We start from the raw sequence: 24891 nt of genomic DNA, 5'->3' as shown, positions 1-24891 counted from the left end.
TAATTTATGATTATCTTAGCGGAGAGAACCTGCCAGCCAGAGCACACAAAATGTCAGTCTACCAACATTTGCATCCCACGTTCATATCTGTGTGATGGAGACAATGACTGTGGGGATATGAGTGACGAGAGCCCCACACACTGTGGTGAGTTCAGCTCAAAGAAAATAGCAATATTATACTGTTTTCCTGTTTGTTATTATACTAATTATACAGCTCCTCCCATGTTGTTATAGCCACTCTTCATGTTATTAGTAATACCTCTGCTTTTCTTGCTATGGCTGGTCAAAGTGCTTGTCTTGAAAAAGGCCTGTTGTCAGTTAGACTGTTAAAATTAGTCCTTCTTCACTATTGCCTAATAGTGCGGATTGTAACCCACAGCTTCTGTAACCAGAAATCATTTTGAGGATGACACAGTATGGTGCAAATGAGGGATCATTAGTCCGCTCAATCTGGGTAAATCGTCTTTTAAATCTACTAAAGATTAGGAGGCCATGAGTCAGAAACAGACCGTGTTTACCTTGCCCCCTCATCAGCTTCTTACAATTCCCACATCGACAAGTATTGGGTGATTTCATGCCTTTTTATATGCTCTACGTAGCTACATCCACATGTTCCCACCGCGAGTTTCGCTGCTCCAGTGGTCGTTGCATCCCCGCCCACTGGTACTGTGATGGAGGGGCTGACTGCGCCGACAGCTCTGATGAACCCCTCTCCTGCAGTGAGTGTCACACAACTCTCTCGCCAGCAAAATGGGGCGGTGGGCTTTGTCTATCTGCCCCCATCCCATTATCAGCTGCTCGGTTATTGTGTGTTTGTGTCTGTCCACCCATCTGCATCTGTGTGCTGGTGTGAGAGAGTGCTGTGAGTGATGTAGCGGAGAGTGTGAGTCAGTGGTGTATTTCTTTGTTGACGATGTGGTCAGTCAGGCCTCCTATTGTGTGCAGCATTCCTCTGTGGTGACGCCCCTCATCATCCTCTGACAAACAGGCACCTCCCCCTCCCTTTGTCCTCCAGGGGTTACAGAGCCTCACTTTGGCTTTTGTTTAGATAGCTCACCATGCATGGGAATGTGGAGTTGCCATGACTGTTTTGAAAGCTTCACCAGTGTTTCATTGTTCATTCCTTATTAGCTGAAAAGCAGTGGGGGAAGCACCTGAGCTAATTGGCAATTACTAAAAGGAAACAAGTTAGAAAAAAGATTAACATTTATATTAGTTATAAATCAGTTGGCATGACTTTATACAGTCACAGCAGTGTACTTTTCTGGCTGTATCGCTTACTGTCTAATGTTATTTGACTTGTCTCTTCAGCCACACTAGTCAGAACCTGCAACACAGATCAGTTCCGCTGCGATGATGGCAGGTGCATTGCATCATCCTGGATCTGTGATGGGGACAATGACTGTGGTGACATGAGTGATGAAGATCAAAGGCATAACTGTGGTATGCATTCTACGTTACCTTCTCTGCTTCCTATTTTGTTTTCTTTTCCTCTTTCACTTAGTCTTTTTTCATTCTCTTTTGCATCTTCCCTCTTATTTCCTATTGTACCACTTCTCCACTTTTCCCCCTTTGTGTCTTTCATTCACCTGTTAGTCAGTATGCTGATGGATTAGGATACACTGGAGCACTGAAGGGGAGACACTGGCAGTCAGGCGCGAGCACCTTAGTTTCTTGTACAAGGTCTCCGGTCCAAGGAGATGACATTCCTGATTTCTCCTGCCTCACTCGTTACTTTGTGTATGTCTCCGTTCTCTGGCTTCCTGGCTTAGGGAGGATCGAGACTCTTATGTCTCACTAATGTGTGCTCCAACAATAAGATGCCTGAAGCTAATGTTTGCAGCACTGCCTGAGCCTCTGTAGGAGGCTCACTACAAACAATGTAAATTACATTGGATGGATAAATAGTTTCAGGATACGACTGCATCCTTTGAAATACAGTTTGGAATGTCTGGATTGCCAAACATGCAGGATGGCACTTGGTCATCACCATCATTATTTGACTTTTTCCAGCCAATCGCACATGTACCAGTACAGAGTTCACCTGTGTGAACAACCAGCCACCTCAGCGGAAATGTATCCCGCGTGATTGGGTGTGTGATGGAGATGCAGACTGTGCAGATGCATTAGATGAGCATCAGAATTGCACACGCAGATCCTGTGGCCTCAGTGAGTTCACCTGCAGCAATGGCCTCTGCATACGCAGTTCATACAGGTTAGAGAAAAAAAACTTGAAATATCAAAAATGACAGTTGTCATCAGTTTGTCTGGAAATTTGAGGTCATTTCTTGTGGTCAATCAAAATCAGGTGTGATCGTCGTAATGACTGCGGAGACGGCAGTGACGAGCAGAGCTGCACCTACCAGCCATGCCAGCAGCACCAGTTCACCTGCCAGAATGGCCGCTGTGTGTCCCGTGACTTTGTCTGTGATGGGGACAATGACTGTGGTGACGAGTCTGATGAGCTGCAGCACATGTGTCACACACCAGCACCAACCTGCCCCCCTGGAGAGTTCCGATGTGACAATGGACACTGTATCTCCCAGAGCCACGTGTGCGACAGGAACGACGACTGCTCTGACAACAGTGATGAGAAAGGATGCGGTGAGTGTAAAGAGATTTACAGAATAGTTCAAGAATTTGTGAACTGAAAAATATCTTTATAATCTTGCAGTGGCTGGAGCGTTTGCCTGCAGTTGGTTTTCATTCAGCTTGTGCTTGCTCCCTCTAGAGGAAATGTCAAGGAAGTCCAGGGAGTGGTGTTGGCAAACTGTTGGGCATTTAGACAGCAGCCAAATTATTGGACAACTCTGCTTTCTGCTGAGTTATTTACATTACAACCTAGCGTTAACATTTAGGCTGCAATACTAAATGATCAGTGAAAGATTATGTTTCTATAGATGTAGCATTGTCATTACGCAGAGGTGGGGTTGAAATCCAAATTAATACTATGATTTTGATTATAGTATTATAGTTATCATAGTAAAGGAAAGAATGAGGAGCCCTAGTACACATCAAGAAAGCTAACTAATAAAGATAGAAATAATACAGTTTATCATTTTGGTTCTCTGTCTTTATATGCTGGTCTGGCAGGATAAAAATTTTGATTGACTTCTGGCTCTTATGCTTCTCTGTAGGCATCGATGAATGCACAGACCCATCTGTCCATCATTGTGATCACAATTGCATCGACACACCCACCAGTTTCATTTGCACCTGTCGCCCTGGCTACCGCCTCATGTCTGACAGCAAAACGTGTGATGATGTGAATGAGTGCGCAGAGACACCAAGCGTGTGCAGCCAAGTTTGCGAGAACACTGTCGGCTCACACGTGTGTAAGTGTGCTCCAGGATTCCTCCGAGAGCCCGATGGCCGCAGCTGCCGTCAGAACAGCAACATCACACCTTACCTCATCTTCAGCAACCGCTATTACCTGAGGAACCTGTCAACAGATGGACAGGCCTACTCTCTGATCCTGCAGGGCTTGACCAGTGTGGTGGCCATGGACTTCGATCGTGTGGACAAGCGTCTCTACTGGACTGATGTGAATCGCCGAGTGATCGAGAGAATGTCCTTCAACGGCAGTGACAGAGAGGTGGTGGTCAACGGAGTCCTGCAAGGGGAGGGCCTTGCGGTTGACTGGGTAGCCAGGAAACTCTACTGGGTGGACAGCTTCTTGGATTGTCTCAAAGTGTCTGAACTAGATGGGCGATTTGTGAAGAAACTGGCTGAACACTGTGTCGATGCCAATAACACCTTCTGCTTTGAAAACCCCAGAGGCATTGTGTTGCATCCCAAATATGGGTGAGTATAAGGCAAGGAGGAAATAAGTCTTATGATGGAGCCTGATTGATAAATCAATAAATTGGCAGAGCCACTGAGTTGCTGGCTGGGCTAATGTTAGCACATATATTGACATCCAAAACAAAGTGCAATACAGAAAACTGCATAAACAAAAGTTTTATATGTATAATTATTTGGCATATTTCACCTTACTTTTGTCTTAACAGAATTTTGGTAACATTTTATTTCATGGTCCTGCAATTTCTTCATAATTATTTAGGACGTTTTCTAGAAAGAACAGTGTAATGTGGCACTAATTATAGAAACCGTAGAGGCAAAGTTCTGAGACTGTCAATCTGCTCCAGATTTGAAACCCAAATTAATAGTCATGCATTATTTATTTATCATTTTGAACATCATTCTTCATATTTTTGAATAGTTTTCTGCCTGTATATGTTTTTGCTTGTCATTCTGACCTGCTGCACACTAAAAGACTTTCTTATTCTCACTGGCAATTAATTTGGATTAGTTAACAACCATTGAAGAATGTTCTATTTTACTTATAATATCACCAAATTACATACTTTTTTTCATGACATTTTCCAAGAAGTTATTAGGAACTGATGGACCTGTGAAATAAAGCCTTACCCTTTTATTTGTTTATTGATTATTGTTATTATTTGTCATATTTTGCTATAAGAAAAGATTCCTTCTTTATATCTGTTGATCTAAAGGGATTTTCTTGGGTTCCTGTTAGATTTGTATACTGGACAGACTGGGGATACAGAGCCTTTATAGGCCGTGTTGGAATGGATGGAACCAACAAAGTAGCCATCATTACCACCAAGATAGAGTGGCCTAATGGCATCACCATTGACTACACTAATGACAAGCTCTATTGGTCTGATGCTCATCTCAATTACATTGAGTAAGTACCTTTGTCAGGACGTGGTCACACTCTTTTAGCCTACTGTGAGTGCAGTCATACTAGTAACCCTTTGACTTCTAATCCTTATCTCAGGTTCTCAGACTTGGATGGTCAACACAGACACACAGTGTACAATGGAGATTTGCCTCACCCTTTTGCCTTAACCGTGTTTGAGGACACCGTGTACTGGACTGACTGGAACACACGCACGGTGGAGAAAGGCAACAAATACGACGGCTCTGGTCGTCAGGCTTTAGTTAATACCACACACAGACCATTTGACATCCATGTATGCCATCCTTATAGACAGCCCATTGGTGAGTGAAAAATCTCAGAATATTATGTCCAAAGAGCTTTCTGTTGTAAGACTTTGGTTAACAAATAACTGTTTCTTAGCTTGACATGTCCAAGCTGATTTAAGTACAAATATTAACTACCAGCTGAACAATACCTGGCCTGTATTTGCCCAGCTGTGCTGAGATTGTTTGACTGGCTGCGGCTCTTCCTCTGTCAGTAAACAATCCCTGTGCTGTGAACAATGGAGGCTGCTCTCACCTGTGCCTGATCCGTCATGGGGGGCAAGAACACACCTGTGAGTGCCCTGACCATTTCCTGAAAGTCCAAATAGGAGGTGTGACCCGATGCCTTCCCATGTGTACCAGCACCCAGTACAGATGTGCTAACAATGAACGGTTTGTTAAGGTTTCTCTTTATGTGACATAGATCTTTTTAAACATTAGTATATCATTATCAGATTAACTGTGATGTATTAGTGGCATAACCACAAACAAATGAGACCACTATTTAGATTATCGGTAGTTTTGGTAGAGTTAACAGCAGATTGAATCATCTGTTAGGTCCAGATCTTTGGAAGAATCAGCGCCCCCTGCTGGTGGTGCTGTACTTTAATCATTCAGTTTTTCACAGAATCCTTCTGTGTAGTGTAGTGGTGAGGTCAGCAGAGGCTTTAGATCGTCTTGGTAAAGGTATTTATATAATTACTCTTGTATTAAGAATTCATGTAGCGTTTAACCTTTACATCTAATTTTCCCAGCCCTTGTGCACTACATGTCAGCGCTGTGATTTTTGAACAGTAAAAGGGAGTTAAGGAATCCATTTTGGAGTTTAAATACTTAGTGTATGCCACCTTAGTGTGTGGCACCACATTTGTTTACTTAATGTAAATCCCTCATTGTTGTCCCTACCTTTGCTTCAACAGCTGTATTCCTATCTGGTGGAAATGTGATGGGCAGAGGGACTGCAGGGACGGCTCAGACGAGCCCTCCACCTGCCCCAGTCGTCACTGCAGGCTCGGACAGTTTCAGTGCAGCGATGGAAACTGCACCAGCCCGCACTTCCTTTGCAACAGCAACCACGACTGCCATGATGGCTCTGATGAAGACCCTGTGCTGTGTGGTAGGTTGTGTTCTTTGAGGCTGGGGTTTTTCCGCATTTATGCTTTTTGTATGGCTTCATGCTTGAGCATGTCTTCCCTCTAGCTACCCACCAGTGTGAGAGCTATCAGTGGCAGTGTGCAAATAAGAGATGTATCCCCGAGTCATGGCAATGCGACGGCAAGGACGACTGTAGTGATCAGTCTGATGAGGACCCCACCCACTGCTCCACCAGGACCTGCCGACCCGGACAGTTCAAGTGCCGCAACGGACGCTGCATTCCTCAGATCTGGAAATGTGATGTTGATGACGACTGTGGTGACAACTCTGATGAACCATTAGAGGAGTGCAGTAAGTAACATGTAGTTTCTCTCTCTTTTTTACACTACTTGTAGGTCTTTCTTTCATTTTAAAAGGACTAACATTTAGGTGCAGTATACATCTTGATATCCTAATGAGCATCAGAGTCAAGTCTCAGATAAAGATGCACCTTGAATTACCTGCAACTACAGATGTTAAACTAAGCTTCTTGTATGTATTTTAAAAAATGCCCTACCTTTTGTCTTCATTTCGTGTCTTTGATGCTTGTTTTCTCTTCAGTGGGACCAGCATATCGATGCGACAACCACACAGAATTTGACTGTAAGACCAACTACCGATGTGTGCCCCTGTGGTCTGTATGCAATGGCCAGGATGACTGCAGAGACAACAGTGATGAGCAGAGCTGTGGTGAGTCTGCGGTAGACAGACAGAACAGAGGTATTGTTTATATTGTGGCAGTGCCTTGAAGATTATGTGTCATTATCACACTATCAGAATTTACGTTAAAAGTCACATTTGCTCCTGTTTACTGATGGTAATTAGATTTTAGAGATTTGTTTTAGATCTTTTAGATGAAAACATTTCAGGATGGGAAGAGGAGTATGTATTCAAGCAGTGAATGAAGGGCAATTAGTCAACATCTCAGCTTCCTGTGAAATATTACAAAGTGAAGTAGTGGGAGGTGCTGATGGAGCGGGTTTCACCACTCACCCTCCCCCACAATTTGCCTCTCCTCTGAAGACATAACAGATTTATTAGCTGTCCAGTGGTATGGGTCTACATATATATGTGTGCATGTTCTTGCTCTGTCCTTGCGTGGGGGCAGGGTTCACACAAGTCTCTTTGTACTTTGCTATGATCCAAACACACTTGCTGCAGCCCTCCCGTCTCTTATCAGAGGCCCTCACTCCATTAGTTCCATGCCTGTGCAGGAGGGGAGATCTGTGCTAATCTTCCTGTAAGAATGCAGCAGATGGGCCAGGTGGAGGGCTAGGAGGGCAGGATAAGTAACTCTGCGCTATCTTTGACCCTCAGCACTGTGTGGTAGAGACAGCTCAGACCAGCTCTCCTCCACTCCTCTCCTCTCCGTGCTTCTCATCTCCTGCGGTCTTATCCGCTACAGACACATACTGGCATGGATAGAGGTCACCCATCTGTCTAAAGCATGCTGCTCTCCTCCCTCTAGGACTATCACAGTTTAATTAAAAGCCAAGATGCCTTTCACTTCAAACTGACATTTTCATTATTTCATAAAAGTCTAAACATTTGCAGCCATATGCTGTTGTTGCTCTGATTGCTACATTTATCTGCTGTTCTCATCTCGGACTGCTACTTGGAGAAAACAGATTCAACAGTGAGAAGATTTTCAGTCTTCAGTGGGCCATTTAAAGCTTAATATACTATACTAAAATATACTATGTTAGTGCCACTGTAGTGTGAGCTTTTAGATCATAATGCTTACTAGGCACACCCATTTTATGCAGACTAATACAGCAGTCCTGCAATAAATCTAGTCTCCACAGAGATGGCAATGTTCATTTATTATTAAAATTTTTCCATAGAGGCATTTTTTCAATTTTATACTCATTTTGGAGGCTGTAGTTTGTGGTTCTGTTGAACTGTATTGATTTGTAGTGGGGTAATTAAAAAAAAACTTTTTCGGGCACTCTTAGGTAAGTTGCATTAATTTATTCAAAAGTTATGGTTTATAAGAGCAACTGTATTCATTTCCCAGATGAGGTGACCTGTGATCCTAATGGAGACTTCCGCTGTGACAACCACCACTGCATCCCACTGAGGTGGAGGTGTGATGGGGACAATGACTGTGGGGACAACTCCGATGAACGCAGCTGCAGTGAGTGCTGTGCTGTCAGTTGTCAGACAGTTTTTAGAATGAACACCGCTTCCACACAGCTTCTGTGAATTGTCCAAATGAAAAAGGAGTGTTGATTACAAAGAACTGTGCTGCTATAGATTTATCAGACAGTATGAAGGTTTTGTAAAAGGCTCAACACTCCTGCCGACAGCGGACTGAGGAGAGAGGTAACCTTATCAGCTGCTAAAGAAACAGGCTGTCCTCGGTGTGTCAGAAAGAAGGAGTGAGGAAGTATGTCACCTCTTGCCCTGGAGAATTAAATCATCATGCCAGTTATTACGTATAATGTAACTCCTCAAAGGAGAAGCAATGACTGGGGTTAAATCCTCTTGTTGCTGTGCTGCTAATGGCCAGGAGCATTCATCTCCAGCGAACACATGAGCTCACTACAGAATAACAGCTCCACGTGTTGCTCGAGTTAATGTGGGTGTTTTATGTTACAGTATAGAGGAGAATAATGCAGGGTAATTTGATGTATTGTTACAAGTTTGAAAAATGTTGAAGCATTGATCGAACTAAGAAGAAATGTGTTTCAAAATGAACAACATAAAGTTTAGCATTTGCTTGATTTCACTCTGAAATGTCTGTCTTCATGTTTTCCCTCAGCTCCACGCGCGTGCACAGAGAGCGAGTTTCGTTGTGATAATCTGCGCTGCATTCCCGACCACTGGGTCTGTGACCATGACAACGACTGTGAGGACAACTCGGATGAAAGGGACTGTGGTAAGTGGAGGTTCTTTGTTTTGGCTCAGGGTCTGGCTGTTTGTGAGTAACGGAGGGCGGCACCAAACAAAGAAGCAGTAAGACTTCAAGTTTTGAAGGACAGACAGGACCATCAATGGTTATTTATTTAAAAAGAGCTTATTCGCTGTGGTACAGCTGAAGGATGATGGCAGAGTGCAGGTCACACCAGCGGTGGAAGAGTTTCTAAGATTGTTTTCTTCAGTAAAAGTAGCGATACCATAGTGTAAAAATACTCTGTTATGAGTAAATGCCCTGCATTGAAAATGTTCCTTAAGTGAAAGTACAAAAGTATCATCATCAAAATATACTTAGAGGACCAAAAGTAAAAGTATTCAGTGTGCAGAATGGCACATTTCACATTAATGTATATCATATTATTGGATTATTATTGTGTACATTACATTTAATGTTGCCCTAGTAAGCTGGAGCTGATATAAACTATATTATAAGCTCATAATTTCAATTAGTGCTAATTAGGTTGTGAATATACTGTATTTTTTTAATTTGGTTCTGAAAAGTAATTAGTAACTACAGTTATCAAGTAAAGGGAGTGGAGTAAAAAGTAAAATGTTTGTCTGTAAAATGTAGTGAAGTATGAAGTAGTAGAAAAAAAGTACAGATACCTGGTTTGGCTGTGTTACAGAGCTGCGGACTTGTCATCCTGGCAACTTCCAGTGTGGCAGCGGACACTGTATCTCTGAACATTTCAAGTGCGACGGCAATCCCGACTGTCTGGATTTTACAGATGAGCTGTCATGTCGTGAGTGTGTCACATCTAGTGGTTTCCCCTTGTGAACTGTATCATAAAAAAAAATTGCAGATTTAGTTTGACAGAATGGTTCTGACTTTCAGCGACCCGCTTCCCCAACGGCACATACTGCCCCACCTTCTTGTTTGAGTGCAAGAACCATGTATGTGTCCAGCCTCACTGGAAATGTGATGGAGACAATGACTGTGGAGACAACTCAGATGAGGAGCTTCACCTCTGCTGTAAGTGACATGAATACCCACAGGTCCAGCACACACAAAACCAAAGCATTGTGGTTAGGCTGTCAAACCCAGAATCACATCAAACAATATATCAACTCACTGTTTGTATGTGGAATATTTGAATCTGCCGAAGCTGCTGAGAGGTTTTCTTGAGGCTTGCTGTTTCTGTTTATGCACAGTGGACATCCAGTGTGAGACCCCGTTCCGTTTCCGCTGTGAAAACAACCGCTGCATTTACAGCCATGAGCTGTGTAACTCTATTGATGACTGTGGGGACGGCTCCGACGAGAGACAGGAAAACTGTACGTATGGAACTTTTTGTAACAGAAATTACTGTACTAATATTTAGCGGCTGCTGCAGTAGTTGATGACTCATTTATGTACTCAGACTACAGCAGTTCAAACTATCCCTGAACAGAATTGAATGCATCTACAGCTTCTCTTGAGTTGATATGTTTTGTTTTGTTTTTAATTTAGGCCAAAGTCCCACACATGGCCCCTGTACAGACGAAGAGTATAAATGCAGTAACGGGCAATGCATTCCTCTGCAGTACGCCTGTGATGATTATGATGACTGTGGAGACCAGTCAGATGAACTTGGCTGCCGTAAGTAACATTAGATAAGTTCATAACATACATGCACTCAGTTTAAATGCTCTAAATACTAAAAACTATTTTCTGTATAGCCGTATTATTTTACACTCACCTCCCAGAAACAGGTAGTGATTATATATAGCAGCAGATTGATAATACTGTACCTACCATCACACTGTATACAGCTACCTAGTGGGATTCTTCTGTTGACATTCAGTTTGTGTTTGTGCCTGCTCCTGTCAGACCATGGCAGCGGGCACACATGCAGCGACAGAATCTGTGAACACAACTGTACCAACCTGATGGAGGGAGGCTTCCTCTGCTCCTGCAGGCCTGGTTACAAGCCCAGAACCACAGAAAAACACACCTGTGAAGGTAAACAGCACTTAGTCACACATGCACTCAGTCCGTTTAAACACTCACACAGAAGTTCTACATTCAGCTCATGCTTTTCTCTCTTTTAAAAAATTTCTCTGGCTAATGGAAACAGATGTGAATGAGTGTGAAGTGTATGGAACGTGTCCTCAGGAGTGCAAGAACTCAAAGGGCAGCTACGAGTGTTTTTGTGCTGAAGGTTTTCACTCATTCGGTGAGCCACATGGGACAGAGTGTGCTGCCCAGGGTAAGAGCTTAGTATTCATACAAGGAACAAAATTCTTCACAAATACTTTTTTTTTTTTAAATTGAAGCCAAACTCTGAATTGAAACTGCTACTAGCATTCACTCTGCCTCATTTTCTGTACAGGAAATCCACCAGTGCTGCTCTTACCAGACAACGTTCGCATCCGTCGTTTCAACCTCTCATCTGAGGAGTATTCAGATTATGTGGACAACGCTGAGCACATCCAAGCCTTGGACTACCTGTGGGATCCAGAGGAGAAAGACCTCAGTGCGGCTACTGTAGAAATTTTGTTGTCTGCAGTAAATAAAAATGCAAAAAGATCTCTAAGTTTTGATAACCTTTATCCCCCTTGTTGGCTGTAGGTATTGTGTACTGGACGGTTATGGGCCGAGGAGCTCAGTTTGGCTCTATTAAACGTGCCTACATGACCACATTCAACGATCACGGTAACAACCCAGTTAAAGAGGTGGATCTTAACCTGAGATACATCTCTAATCCTGATGGCATCGCTGTGGACTGGGTTGGCGGGTAATCCATGAGGATTATGACTTCCTTTTGCAGAGATTTCTTAAATATTTCAATCAGTTGCTCATTATGTACTTATCACCTTTTATAGACACATTTACTGGACAGACTCGGGGACCAATCGGATTGAAGTGGCCAAACTGGATGGGCGGTACAGGAAGTGGCTGATCCACACAGACCTTGACCAGCCTGCTGCCATTGTTGTCAATCCATCACTTGGGTAAAAATAACAAAACTGAGAGTGTTTGTTTGAGATAAAACACACATTGCATTGTCTGCATTCTTAATTCCTTTGTACAGCATGATAAGGCCTTGTGCCCTCTCAAGAAAAATCATTCTGTGTTGGCAGAATGATGTACTGGACAGACTGGGGCAGACAACCCAAAATAGAATCTGCATGGATGGATGGTCAGCACAGAGAGGTGCTGGTGAATGAGGAGGACCTGGGTTGGCCTACTGGGCTGACTGTGGACTATCTGAATGGAAACAGGATCTACTGGTGTGACTCTAAAGAAAACATTATTGAATCCATGAAACCTGATGGCACAGACAGGAAGATCGTCATATCAGGAGGTCAGGACACTGAGATACAGGACAGCCACTCTGCAGACATACGAGCACATCCATGAGTACTGATAAATACTGTTATCTCTGCTCCAGATATTGGACATCCCTACAGTCTGGATGTCTTTGAGGGGCATGTGTACTGGACAACAAAGGACAAAGGTGAAGTGTGGAAGACAAACAAGTTTGGGAAAAGTAATAAAGTCAAAGTTCTAACCGTCAACCCCTGGCTGACTCAAGTCCGCATTTACCAGGAGCACAGACACACCCACCCAGGTCAGAACACAGACGGATTCATATGCTGCTCATGTAAAATAAGAAAATAAGTACTACTCTATTGTATGTACTCTATTATACTCTACTCTGGATTGTTTTACAGTTTTAATTAGCAGATTCCAACAAAGAGTGTGTCTGACTGAACGTGCCTGTTCACACTGTCCAGACTGGTGAAAACTGGACTTAATTCTGTTTCAGGCAACTTGCAGCATTTTTACCACTTACTACAAACCAAATAGAAACAAGAAAGAAGGAGATGATAGTTATTTAGTATTTAAGGCGTAATATTCAACCCTTGTTAACCTGGAAGGATGGATATCTCCATTTTCAGAAAGCTCCAGGCAGTGGGAACTCTTTGTCCTTGTTTGGTGCAAACTTTAATGATTAAAATCAGTCCTGGAAGTGAGTGTAGCTCTTTACACATTTTGTTCTGAAGATTTTCTAGACAAAGTACACAGGCATGAAGGTGAGCTATAATAAAGATTTGTTGGCATAGTAACGTGAAGAAATAACTAAGTTCACTTGCAAAATGTATTTGCAGGAAAGATTTTCCTTTTGCTCTGAACAGTAGCTAATACTATTTATTCTCTGTCCTCTTTAGTGCCCAACCCCTGTAAAAATGTGTGTAGTCACCTGTGTCTCCTCCGGCCTCGCGGATACACCTGCGCCTGCCCACAAGGCTCCTCTCCAGTGGAGTTTGACTCCAATGAATGTGATGCAGGTAACCAACAAGAAGCTGACTGCATGTACCATCTCGTGTTAGCTGTTGTGTTGAATCTCATTTTGCATTTATAAATCCATTCTCCATATGTACCTGGCTGCTCCTGTGTGGTGATATTTTGTCGTTCTTGACTCTGGATGCCTGGCATTTGCTCCTGCAGCCATTCAGGCACCTTTTCCAATGCCCCCTGCATGTAGATGCATGAACGGTGGAACCTGCTACACAGATGAAGGCGGTCTGCCCAAGTGCAAGTGAGCATAGTTTTATGTGCCATTTACACCAGTAAATGATTGTAAAAGATTTCCCATGTAAGAAAATCATGTTTTTCATGACTTGTTGCAGATGTCCATACGGTTATATGGGCAGCTATTGTGAGATAGGGAAGTCAAGGGGCACACCAGCAGGAACAGGTACTATCATTCACTCATTGGCTAACCTTTTATTTATTTATTCTCATTCACTGTTTAACAATCAGTTCCTGGTACGCAATATTAGCTACACATTCTTACAATCAAAACCCTGTGGGAGTCCTTCACATATGCACTGACTGGCATGTGGGAGCTGCCGTACACAAACAGAAGTAGATCAGAACCAAAAGGCATGAAGTCATCTTCCATATTTCCCTAAAGGTAGGTCAGGGTAACAAAACAGCCTGGAAAAGCTAATACTGGAGATGTTAATTGGCCAAATTTACACTTTTGCTTAATAAATAGCCAAGTAATATGACAGTTGATCACAGTTTAACTTAAACTAATGGGTCATCCAAAAGACAGATGGTAATGAACCTGTCAGTAAAATATTACAGTAGGAAAGTTGATCATCATCTGCAGGAAGTGTCCAGTATTCATACAACTAAATATGGATGTGTTACTTTTTCTCCGTTTAGCCATGGCTGTTCTCCTGGCCATCATTATCATCATCATTACTGGAGCTTTAGCTGTTGGGGTTTTCCTCAACTACAGACGAACAGGATCCTTCATCCCCTCTATGCCCAAACTACCCAGGTACCTCGGCTCTCACCTTTGCTTCTGCTTTAGTCACTTACTTTCAGTGTATGTTTGTATGAATTAAAATTATACTGAAGCTGACAGTAGAACATCTAGAACAAAGTCCAGCTTGGAGAGATTTTTTCTTTTTTTTTTTTAAACTAATATCCAGCCTCAGCAGCCTGGTGAAGTCCGCTGACACTGGGAACGGGGTGACGTTTCGCTCTGGTGACAATGTTGATCTCGGACCATCACGCGTCGGAGTGTCATTCATGGACACAACCATGCAGATGGTGAGTCCAGGAAGCAGTTAATATTCTCCCAAGTCACTTTAGGTTTAGGGCTGTATCAGCATTTCTGACTCACAAACAAGTGCTTCATCTGGTGTTTATTAACAGCTTTTATCTTGCTTGTGTCAGCATCAGTTGAGAGGTTAACAAGTGAACTGTGTCTTTTGAGGTTTGATATTTACTGTAAAAACAAGCTTGTGAATATAACATCCACACAGGATGACAATATTGCCATGAATGCTGGGAGACAGCCGATGACATTTGAGAACCCGCTATATGCCAATGCTCCCGGAGTGTCCGGGGATCCTGCTGTCATTCATGCTACACAGGTACATACAGTATATACTTGTGTTATACCATAAACAGTCCATCCCACATGCTATTATGACACACAGTAACACTACATATACAGTAAATTAAGACTTCTGGCACTTGACATTCATGTTCCCTGTCACAATTCTCGTCTGTCTGCATCCCAATTCTTATTTTATTCTACATGAACATGATTTTGAATTCAAAATATTGTCATGTCTATGTAGATAAAAAGTAAAACTGGGACAGATGCAGGTATTTTTGGTCTTTTGTGTACCTACAACAACCCTATGAATGTTTACATGCCTCCTCATGGTTGCCTTATTATTTTATTAACCTTTCAATGTGGCACATTCTAGGAATCTGTTAAACCAGTTAATGAAGTTGTCGTGGCGGCACAGGTTATAACTGATATCACAATCTTAAACAGGTGACTGTTAACATGAGTGGTGAACAGCTAGAGAACAACTTTTTGAATCCGACTTATCATGGAGATCAGGGCGCGGGGGGTGTGAACACATCTTCTCTCAGCACCAAACCAGTTCAGGTGAGTAGGTACACATAAATCTACTGTGTGGGAGCTAAATCCTCCGAGCGTAGCGCCAACTCGCTGTTTGCGCTCTTTTGCAGGAGTCCAGGTGGAGCTTATTCAAACGAAAATTAAAGCCAGGTACTACATTTGAAAACCCTTCGTACTCAGAGGTGAGTCTGGACAGAAGTCACGGTGTAAAAACATTTTAAGACATTAATAACAAAACAAAAATCTCAGGCGATTTTTTTTCATCTTGTTTACCTACTACCGTGTTTTGCAGATGAACGAGGACTCTGCCACCCCTGAGCCCTCTCCATTTGTCCCCCCTGCCAAACCTCAGAAGAGGGATCGACCCGGCACCTTCTCACCGACTGAGGACAGTTTCAGAGACACAGCCAACCTCGTTAAAGAGGACAGCGACATCTAGCCCCCTCTCGGACAGACAGGAATCAAAAAGAAGAAAACACTTTGCACAGAATGTATTTTTTTATGTAGCCTGTGTACAAAACTCAAATTGTTTTAGGAAAAATGAAATACCTTTCTATAGAATGAAGAAAGATTCCCACGACTATGCCTTCTGACATTTCTTAAGCCAATTCTTGTGTTAATGTTTTGTCTTTGTTCAGATATACAACATGTATATCTTTGCACTGAAGCTGCTGATAGAATTGTTAATAAATATGTTGTATATTTGTAAATTTGGACAGCAAGATTTTGAAGGAAATCTTTGAAATAGAGCCTAAGAATAGTTCAGCACAATATGACAATAACACATAAAAGGTGACCTGCATTCTTAATGTACAATACTTGTATGATAGAAGGTTATAAAAGAAAGTGTTGGATAATATTTTTTGCCACTGAACAAAACTGAAGATGCATTTATTTCATCTTTCATGTTTATATACCTCATTTCAGGGCTGAAAAATTAAAGGAGGGACAAAAAAAATGGATTTTAACTCGTGTGCTCCAGTATAAAGAGATGTGTGATGCATACTTATTGTACTTAATTTCCACCTACAGTATGTCCCCAGACTTTTTGACTTTGAATCAAATGATAATTTTTTTTTTAAGTGGTTTTGGTACAATGGCCAAAACAGTTTGGAACAATACTTGAATGTGCCCATGTCTTATGCATGGAAAATAATTTATGTATATGATTATCTTGAAGAGCAACACATGATCTGAGGATGCAGACGTAGAGTCATTTTATAAACAAGCTAAATAAATTCTTTACCTACAGAATGATTTATTTTGTACTACAATAAGGACAACTAAAAATCACATTCCCACATGGTTTAAACTGCTGCTGCTGAGACATTAATGAATAAATTTCCTATTTTGTAACAGTCTTGACACTTTTTTTATGTATTGTCACAATATATTTTAAATTTGCTGACAAGAAAAATCATACAGTCTTATAATCTACAGTATTTTAATGTGGCAATGGCCACAGCACGTTGTCTGCTAGATGTTTCTAGGTGAAGGAATAAGTATTTTGACCGAAACAAATGATGGTAGATAAGACTCCTAAGATTCCAAAGAAGCTTGGCATCCCAGCCTGCGCTGTAACTTGTGGGTGGAAACGGCAGTCAGCGCCATGCTCCATGCACCTGGTCACCTTAGAGATAAGGACTGCACAAGATGCCCATAAAGAAGCCCTGAATGTTTACATCTGAGACTTAAACCAAATGAAAGCAGCCATTCAAGACATTTGACAGTTTCAAATGTCTTGAAACTTGATTGAAATTTAGCTGTACTTCTACTCACAGTCAGCAAAGTGTGCAGCTCCATGTGAGTGTTTAACATCTTGAGGGAGATGTGACCACAGCCTCCTCTCCAGTAACAGCCAGCTGTGTCACAGCTGTCTTGAAGAAACCAGGGTCGATGATGCTCACTTTGATGCCAAAGTGCTGCATGTGCCTCCTGGGCAGAAGAGGCACATAGTTTTTTATGCAACTGGAATGCCTTTAACTGAGTTGGTTCTCTCGATCTCTCTGGAATTTTCCTTTGAAAATTAAGTTTAAGTCAAGTATTTACCAGCAGTGGAAGAAGCGCTTGGATCCTTTACTTAAGTAAAAGTAACAATACAACACTGTAAAAGAAAAATTATTAACATAAAAACATGCTTAAAGTATCAAGATACTATGCTAAAGATATTAGTATGCAGTAGACTGTATCAATGTTACAACAGAACTGAGACAGTAAAAAACAATTGAGAAGTGAATCCACTCTACAAACTAAGTTCATGATTAACGTTTTTTTTTATCAGATTCTTGTCTAAAGAAGCTTCACTTTGTTCCTTGCTATTTAAATCAAGACTATGAGGTTATTTCCTTTCTTCTCTAAAAATGAGGGTGTGTTTAACAAATCAGTAGGAGGATGACAGGTTGATGATGGGATGGTCCAGGTTGCCTTTATCTCCTCCAGTGCCTCACTCTGACTGGCACCCTATCTGTATGTGCCCCACAGTGTCCTCCCAACTCCAACCTCCAAGCTCTCTGACCTCTCTGCTTGCAAACTCTGCCGCCCTCTTGATGCTCTCACTGCCTGTAACATCCAGCTGAAGGGCCTTCAGTGTGGGAGAAGCCACTGCTGCATAATCGGATGCACCTTTCTCTGCAAGACACACAGCTACGACACGGAAATCTTTCCGAGCCAGCTGTCTTGGCCAGCAGATTCCCAAAGCCACTGTCATATGCTCCTGGGTGAAGCCATCAACCTTGTAGCAATCTGTGATAAACCAGCAGATGTTGGCGAGGGTGGCCAGGAGTAAAGTACCGTCTGAGACCAGATGTGTCAAGATGACCTAAAACACAAACATTACAGCTGTGGCTTCTATTGGTCCTTAAAGAACAATTCCATGGCATTTTCTTTTCTATCAGAGTGGTGGAAATAGATATACATATTTATGCAAAGTGCAAGCAGAAAGAGAAATCATCTTACCTCATAAATATGATGCTAGAAAATCAGCCGACACCTGAGAGGAGAAACCTGAGTTATTCTTTTTTTTTTTTTTAAAAATATTTAAATCCCATATGCAGAGGTGTGAAAGATTAACATGTAACAATCCATTGTCTATATTTTTGGCTATAGCATAAAAATAAGGACAATCACTTTATTTGGCCAAGTATGTTACACACACAAAGATTTTGTTTCTAATACAGAACCGTACATGATACTGACTCCTCCTCCTCATCATCATCATCCTTGTTTGGAATAAGCAGCAGTACTAAAACATAGATTACATGTGGCCAGTGGCAACATGTAAGTGCCAATATTCCTAGGGTATTTAATTAAATTACCAAATAGTGCCACCTAGTGGACTGTTCCAGTTTTGGTTGTAATACAGTATACAGACCATCTAAAAATGTATCACTTATATAATAAATGCCACAAACATATGATGCAGAAAAAGAATATAAATTAAAGTAGACTTAGCTGTGCCCACATGAGAAATGTGACTACTGACAATGAGATCATGTGACTAAAGGTTCAGTTCACCCAAATCAAAGAAAGCAGCATCTAGCAATGAAGATAGGTTTCAGTTACAAAAGTTCTCAGTCTTAGTCAAAATTACTGCATAATGAGGGCCTTTACTTCTGATAATTTTAGGACACTCTGCATACCACAAACAAAACCCCATTTACCTCAATTGTACTGGATCTTACAAGCTGAGATTCCAAACCTAGGGGAATTAAACCAAAATGATCAGCACATCTAGATAAGTGGGATTTAGGTTAACTTATCCTTTAATGCTTTAATTTTCAAGTGACCAACCAATGGCATCAAAACCCATGAGACTAGCTTGTGACAGGTGTGCAAAAAATATATGATTGCTCATTTAGTTCACTTTTGGATGTTACTCAAAGTATCTATTCGTCAATTCTGTGACAAAAACAGAAGTTAATTGTGTGGATGCTGAGTAAGCATCCACACCATGTTATCCTGTTCTGTCTCGTTATTCTGATGTCTGGATCTGCTGGATTGTGCTCCAGTCAAAGTAGCTGTGTCGCACCCACACACACCCCTACTTCTTTTTTCCTTCTTTGTAAGGACTGCTCACACAAACACACAGGTTGGTCTGCTTTCAAAATAAACGTGTCAGATGTCAGTAAAAATTTTCTGTTCTTTTAGAACTTCAAGCCATTTATTTTCTATCTCTCACTTTGGAATTAAGCTGTTTTAGGAATGCTCTCCAGCTCTCACCTTCTTCTGACAACATTAAACTCCCAGTTCCAGCATTTTCAGGGCAATTCTTCAGTTTCAGGCCTACACATCTGACCCTACAATCCTGGTCTGACCTCTGACACTCAGTGGTAAGAAAAGTAAGAGCAGCAGTATTTTGCAACTACAGATGTTGACATGAAGATGTGTGGGACCTATCTGCAGCAAAAGCTAATCGCTTCTGCTCCTGTTGGCTTATGATTTATGCGCCATAGTTTACACTTGTGCAATTGTAAACTGGGTAGAGCAGCAATGTCTTTGCCCTCTGTCCTAAAGGACTGTCCTGGTTAATATGGAGAGGAAGGCAGAGGAGTGATAACTAGACTTTGGGTGTCCAAAGATTACATTAAAAAAAACTTTTAAGGTCAGATTTAAAGGCTTTAAGACCATTAACAAAATGGATTAGTTTTATCCTTAGTGGTGAATATTTAGATTTTAAATGCAAATTACTGACACCTGTTGGTTTTTTGGCAAAATATTCAGCTCTATTCTCCACAAAACTAACTTATCTGAAAATATTATAGGTTTATAAATGTTAAGGGACAGAAATAAATGACTTAATCATTTACAAAATCTTCTAAAGTAAAAAAAAAAATCTTGAAATGTTGTCATTTCAGGTGTTACTCTCTCTGCCTCCAGGTGGCACAGGTCTGTGTGGACACATCTGGTCTGACTCTGTCTCCTTGTGGAGAATGTGGAATTTGCTGCACACTGCTCATCACAGCTCAGAGAGAGCAAAGGTTTTAAAGATAAATTTTGTATTACGTGCATACAATTAGATTTTGGACAATGGCTCAGTAAAATAATTAAACATTTATAATTGATTACAGGCGATTATTTTGAATCTTTAACTAAACTATGTATGTTATACTGCGACAGCCTGTGATGTTTTCACTATGATCTTCAGAACGCATGGCACATTATTAAAGTCTAACTTAAACAAAAAGAGTTAAAACTTTCACTCCATTGAAAAAATTTGACAGTACTCGTGACATCATGGAGAAGAAATATAATAGACTGGTAAATTGTTTAAAAATCAATAAATTGATAATCTAAATCATTAATTTCACTGGTTTATTTTTCCAAAAAGGAACAGTCCAAATGCAGACATTTTTACAAGCATGTCTGACTTTGTGATCTTTGATTACTTTGTAATCAGCAAGTGTGAATAACAAGTTAGGAATTCCAAACATACTCCATTATATGACCTGACAGCAGCATTAAAAACAAATCATATGTATGATATATATATATATCATATATATGTCCAGAGAGAAATAAACAACCTCTCCACGGAAATGTGACCTAGTAAGTACGGTCAAGGTCTTTTTTTTTTCCTCTCACCCAGTGTCTTGTCTTGAGCTATAGAAATAGAAAGCACAGAAGACGGTTTGTTCTTTAGGCAGCTCCATTCTCTGTTAATGTTTTTTTTTCCTCCCACATGTTGCACCCCTTAAGCCTCTAGGTTTATCTGTAGAAAAAATAATTGCTATGGGAGGTTATGTCCAAGTCTGTACCCCCATCGAAATGCGTTTCTCCTTGGTATTTTAACTTAAGCCAACCTTATTCCAACTGAATAACTTAGTGAAGTGTTGGTAGGTAGATTTTGTTACTTTCACACAGACCCACACTAACTGCTTCCCCCTGTTTCAAGTATTTATTCTAGACTAAGCTAATCATCCTCTGGCTCCAGCTTTACTGCAAACAGAGCAATGTGAGAGTGGTATGAAATCTCAGCAAGAAAGCAAATAACTTTACTTCCTGAAATGTTGAACTTCTGCTTTAAATAACAGATTATTGTATAATGGCGATGATGTTCCTAATGATATTTGGGGGTTTGGAATACAGGAGTTATTAAAGGACTTTCATTCACTAGCTTATATTACAGGTTTACAAAGCAATAATGCGATAAATATCCACAGCTGTAAAGATTAGGAAAGGCAAGTTTATGTATATAGTATATTTTCATACACAACAGCAATTCAGAGTGTTTAACACAATGCACAGTGATGGATAAAACATTAAAATTCATACAGTATATAGATAAAACAGAATGCAAAATTCATACAGTATATAGATAAAACAGAATGCAAACTTATATACATACCAGAAAATCTGAAACATCAAAATCTATACAGTCAACTAAAGTATAAATAGGGAGTGACAAAGGAGGCGCAGCTGAAGAGTGTCAGAAAATCAGGACAGGTGTGTTAATCAAGAGAGTCAGTGAGAAGGAGCAGACTAGAACGAGAAAGAGAGAAGAGAGGAAGGTGCAGCCGGGCAAACCTGACACAAGGTATATAAGAGCTACAACCAAACCAATCACCATCTCTGGTTGGATGCTGAAAATTCACATATTTGTATGCTATATTTCCTTATATAACTTTTTTGATTTTTTTAAACTGAGTGATTATTTAGGACATTAAACTGGTTGAAATATTTAAGCAAGTTAATGGCCTCAAATGAAAACTTTGAACATCCCAGTTAATTCACAGAAATCCTGTAATGTGAGTCAGAAAACCACATGCGATGTGAAAGTTGTGAAGAAAATCTTCCTCCGTTATTATTCTTCCATTAAGTTTTTACTTAACAAGTAGCTTCAAGCCAAAGAAAATTAGACACAGACAATTTTAATAACTTGTGAAATTTGTGGGACCTTACAATTAGTTGTAGGATTTGGGAGTATCACAATTATTCAGCAAAATGCCACAAACTGAAGTCAAATTCCCTAAAATAGCTTCAGATAAATGACAATTTCACTGAACTCTATAAGGAAGTGAGTGCACCCAATTGTCCTAAAGTCAATGATAAAAATGTCTATAATTATCTGTTGTCAGTTGCACGGATGCCTTTAGCATTCGTCAGCCTTGACGTTTTTCAATTGGTCCTTTGTCAGCACTTTGTATGTCAAAAAAGGAACCAGTTCCTGGATGAAGAAGCAGAGGTATCAGAGGATAAGGAGGAGGCAGATGCATCATCTGATGAGGAGGACTGCTGACACCGCCGACCCTGTCTGCCTGCAGACGCGACTTGATCACATCCACAGGATAGGTGGAGAGCCAAGAGGCAATGCCCGACATTCCACCAGCAAACAGTAGCTTAGTGCTCATGTACGGGTCTTCTGGCTCACAGCCCAGCGAATGTGTCAGCACATCATATGTGAGAAAGTACACGCCGAAACCAGGCGTCTCACGCACCAGGGTGGTCACCATGCCACGGTTGATACTTCGGATTCCCTCCTTCTTGTAGATTCTCACCAGACAGTCCAGGGAGTTTTTATACACCTTTCTTCTTAGACTTCTTCTCCCCAGTCCCCTGCATCTGCATGCGGGTCTTGGCAAGTTCCACTGGACAGCAAATGACATGCTGGATGGCTGCACCAGAGGCCCCAGCCAGGAACTACTTGAGTGGTGTATCACAGCCAAGTTTGCGCATGGCGTTGCCCTGCAAACCAAAAACTATGACATTGATGAATGTCAGCCCCATCATTGGTGAACCAAGGCCTTTGTACAAGCCAAGAGCCTACAGACACAAAGATTTGCTACTAGGACCATGAAGAAAACACCTCTCCACCACTCTGTAGGGGTCAAAGGTAATGTTTTTCATCATTTGTGCACACTAGGGATGTAACAATATCAGTCATTAGGTTCTGATAGTGGAAACGCAGCATTAGTGGCATATGAGCAACTGTAGAGAACCAGTCACTTAAGTGCTTCCTTGCAGCACCAACAATTAAAATGATTTTTAATCAAGTAAAAATTCATACTAAGCTGAAAAACCACTAAATATTTGTTAATATTGTACTGTAGGAGGAATACAACACAGTCCAAAAATTCCCCGAGATCAAGTGCGGCTCAAATGGCACAAGGTCCAAAGCTTTTAGTCCACGGTGGAAGAAGGTCCTCACTGGCTGTAGCCAACAAATACAACACGTCCTCCTTTCAGCCCTGACACCTCATGTTAGGGACCCACTGGCTGATCTTGGTCTGATGTGATGGTAACTGGACACTTTTATTTTGTGCACAGAGCGTTCTCCACACTGACTAAAATGTTAAGGGGCATTCACAACAAGGATGAACTTACTGACTCCTGGTGTATGATTGACTGAAAGCAGTGAAATGTCCCAAGGTACAAAGGTTTGTCCGCATTTTGAACTTGAAGCCGCACATGTGGGTGACAGCCCTCATGTATGAGAGGGAGGTCCATAACAACTGCACACGACATAATGTAATGCAGGTTTAAATGATCATCCTCTGGCTCCAGCTTTACTGCAAACAGAGCAATGTGAGAGTGGTATGAAATCTCAGCAAGAAAGCAAATAACTTTACTTCCTGAAATGTTGAACTTCTGCTTTAAATAACAGATTATTGTATAATGGCGATGATGTTCCTAATGATATTTGGGGGTTTGGAATACAGGAGTTATTAAAGGACTTTCATTCACTAGCTTATATTACAGGTTTACAAAGCAATAATGCGATAAATATCCACAGCTGTAAAGATTAGGAAAGGCAAGTTTATGTATATAGTATATTTTCATACACAACAGCAATTCAGAGTGTTTAACACAATGCACAGTGATGGATAAAACATTAAAATTCATACAGTATATAGATAAAACAGAATGCAAAATTCATACAGTATATAGATAAAACAGAATGCAAACTTATATACATACCAGAAAATCTGAAACATCAAAATCTATACAGTCAACTAAAGAGCACAATGAAGTCAGTTGGTGATTGATAATGGATGCATGCAAACACAGGGAAAACAAGCAGACTCCAACACAGAAAGACCCCGGTTGGCTGGGGCTGTGAGGCAACAGTGCTAACCACTGCACCACTGTGCCGCCTTGATTAATTTTTCTTTACCAAGTTACATGACAGGGGTGTCATTACATGTCTGACAGCCTGTCATGTAATTTAGTAAAACATCTGGACTAATTGGTTCATTTGTTTAGAAAGTTTTAACAGCAGATTACTTGTCCAGTTATTCAAATTTAAATATCTGCTGTTAGGAGAAGCTGGGTTTATTTCTTCCACTTCTGTGGTTTCCTCAACCCCAGAAAGTGGCGAAATCTTTTCCACTGAGACTTTGGTTTAGTTGTCCCTGTGACGATCTGTTCAGAAACCACAGCATTCTCTGCCAGTTCATCGTGAAAGGCACCAGGGAGAGAGTCCTGGTCCTCACATTGTCCATCCTCATGC

At 41.2% G+C, this 24891-nt stretch overlaps 1 protein-coding gene and 1 pseudogene across 1 annotated transcript in view; one reads left to right on the top strand and one right to left on the bottom strand.

Moving 5' to 3' along the window:
• lrp2a (low density lipoprotein receptor-related protein 2a) overlaps positions 1-16766 on the top strand; it is a 45961-nt gene extending 29195 nt beyond the window's left edge. The window contains exons 45-78 of the mRNA XM_020596410.1: positions 20-145; positions 600-719; positions 1312-1443; positions 2014-2215; positions 2309-2604; positions 3138-3804; positions 4541-4711; positions 4805-5028; positions 5226-5403; positions 5931-6127; positions 6211-6456; positions 6706-6834; positions 8162-8281; positions 8909-9025; positions 9690-9806; positions 9899-10036; positions 10216-10338; positions 10514-10642; positions 10874-11005; positions 11121-11252; positions 11376-11519; positions 11615-11780; positions 11869-11997; positions 12127-12350; positions 12438-12617; positions 13219-13338; positions 13499-13589; positions 13681-13748; positions 14225-14342; positions 14497-14617; positions 14833-14943; positions 15357-15473; positions 15557-15628; positions 15739-16766. Of these exons, the coding sequence (XP_020452066.1) occupies positions 20-145; positions 600-719; positions 1312-1443; positions 2014-2215; positions 2309-2604; positions 3138-3804; positions 4541-4711; positions 4805-5028; positions 5226-5403; positions 5931-6127; positions 6211-6456; positions 6706-6834; positions 8162-8281; positions 8909-9025; positions 9690-9806; positions 9899-10036; positions 10216-10338; positions 10514-10642; positions 10874-11005; positions 11121-11252; positions 11376-11519; positions 11615-11780; positions 11869-11997; positions 12127-12350; positions 12438-12617; positions 13219-13338; positions 13499-13589; positions 13681-13748; positions 14225-14342; positions 14497-14617; positions 14833-14943; positions 15357-15473; positions 15557-15628; positions 15739-15885 (5504 nt within the window). The 3' untranslated portion in view covers positions 15886-16766. The remainder of the gene's footprint in view (positions 1-19; positions 146-599; positions 720-1311; positions 1444-2013; positions 2216-2308; positions 2605-3137; positions 3805-4540; positions 4712-4804; positions 5029-5225; positions 5404-5930; positions 6128-6210; positions 6457-6705; positions 6835-8161; positions 8282-8908; positions 9026-9689; positions 9807-9898; positions 10037-10215; positions 10339-10513; positions 10643-10873; positions 11006-11120; positions 11253-11375; positions 11520-11614; positions 11781-11868; positions 11998-12126; positions 12351-12437; positions 12618-13218; positions 13339-13498; positions 13590-13680; positions 13749-14224; positions 14343-14496; positions 14618-14832; positions 14944-15356; positions 15474-15556; positions 15629-15738) is intronic.
• Positions 16767-17257: 491 nt separating this feature from the next.
• On the bottom strand, positions 17258-23906 carry LOC109958068 (mitochondrial basic amino acids transporter-like; annotated as a pseudogene).
• Between the last annotated feature and the right edge of the window lie 985 nt (positions 23907-24891).

This window comes from Monopterus albus, unplaced genomic scaffold (genome assembly GCF_001952655.1).
Source record: "Monopterus albus unplaced genomic scaffold, M_albus_1.0 scaffold30.1, whole genome shotgun sequence".
NCBI classification, from domain to species: domain Eukaryota; kingdom Metazoa; phylum Chordata; class Actinopteri; order Synbranchiformes; family Synbranchidae; genus Monopterus; species Monopterus albus.
This window is presented reverse-complemented; position numbering and strand designations above follow the sequence as displayed.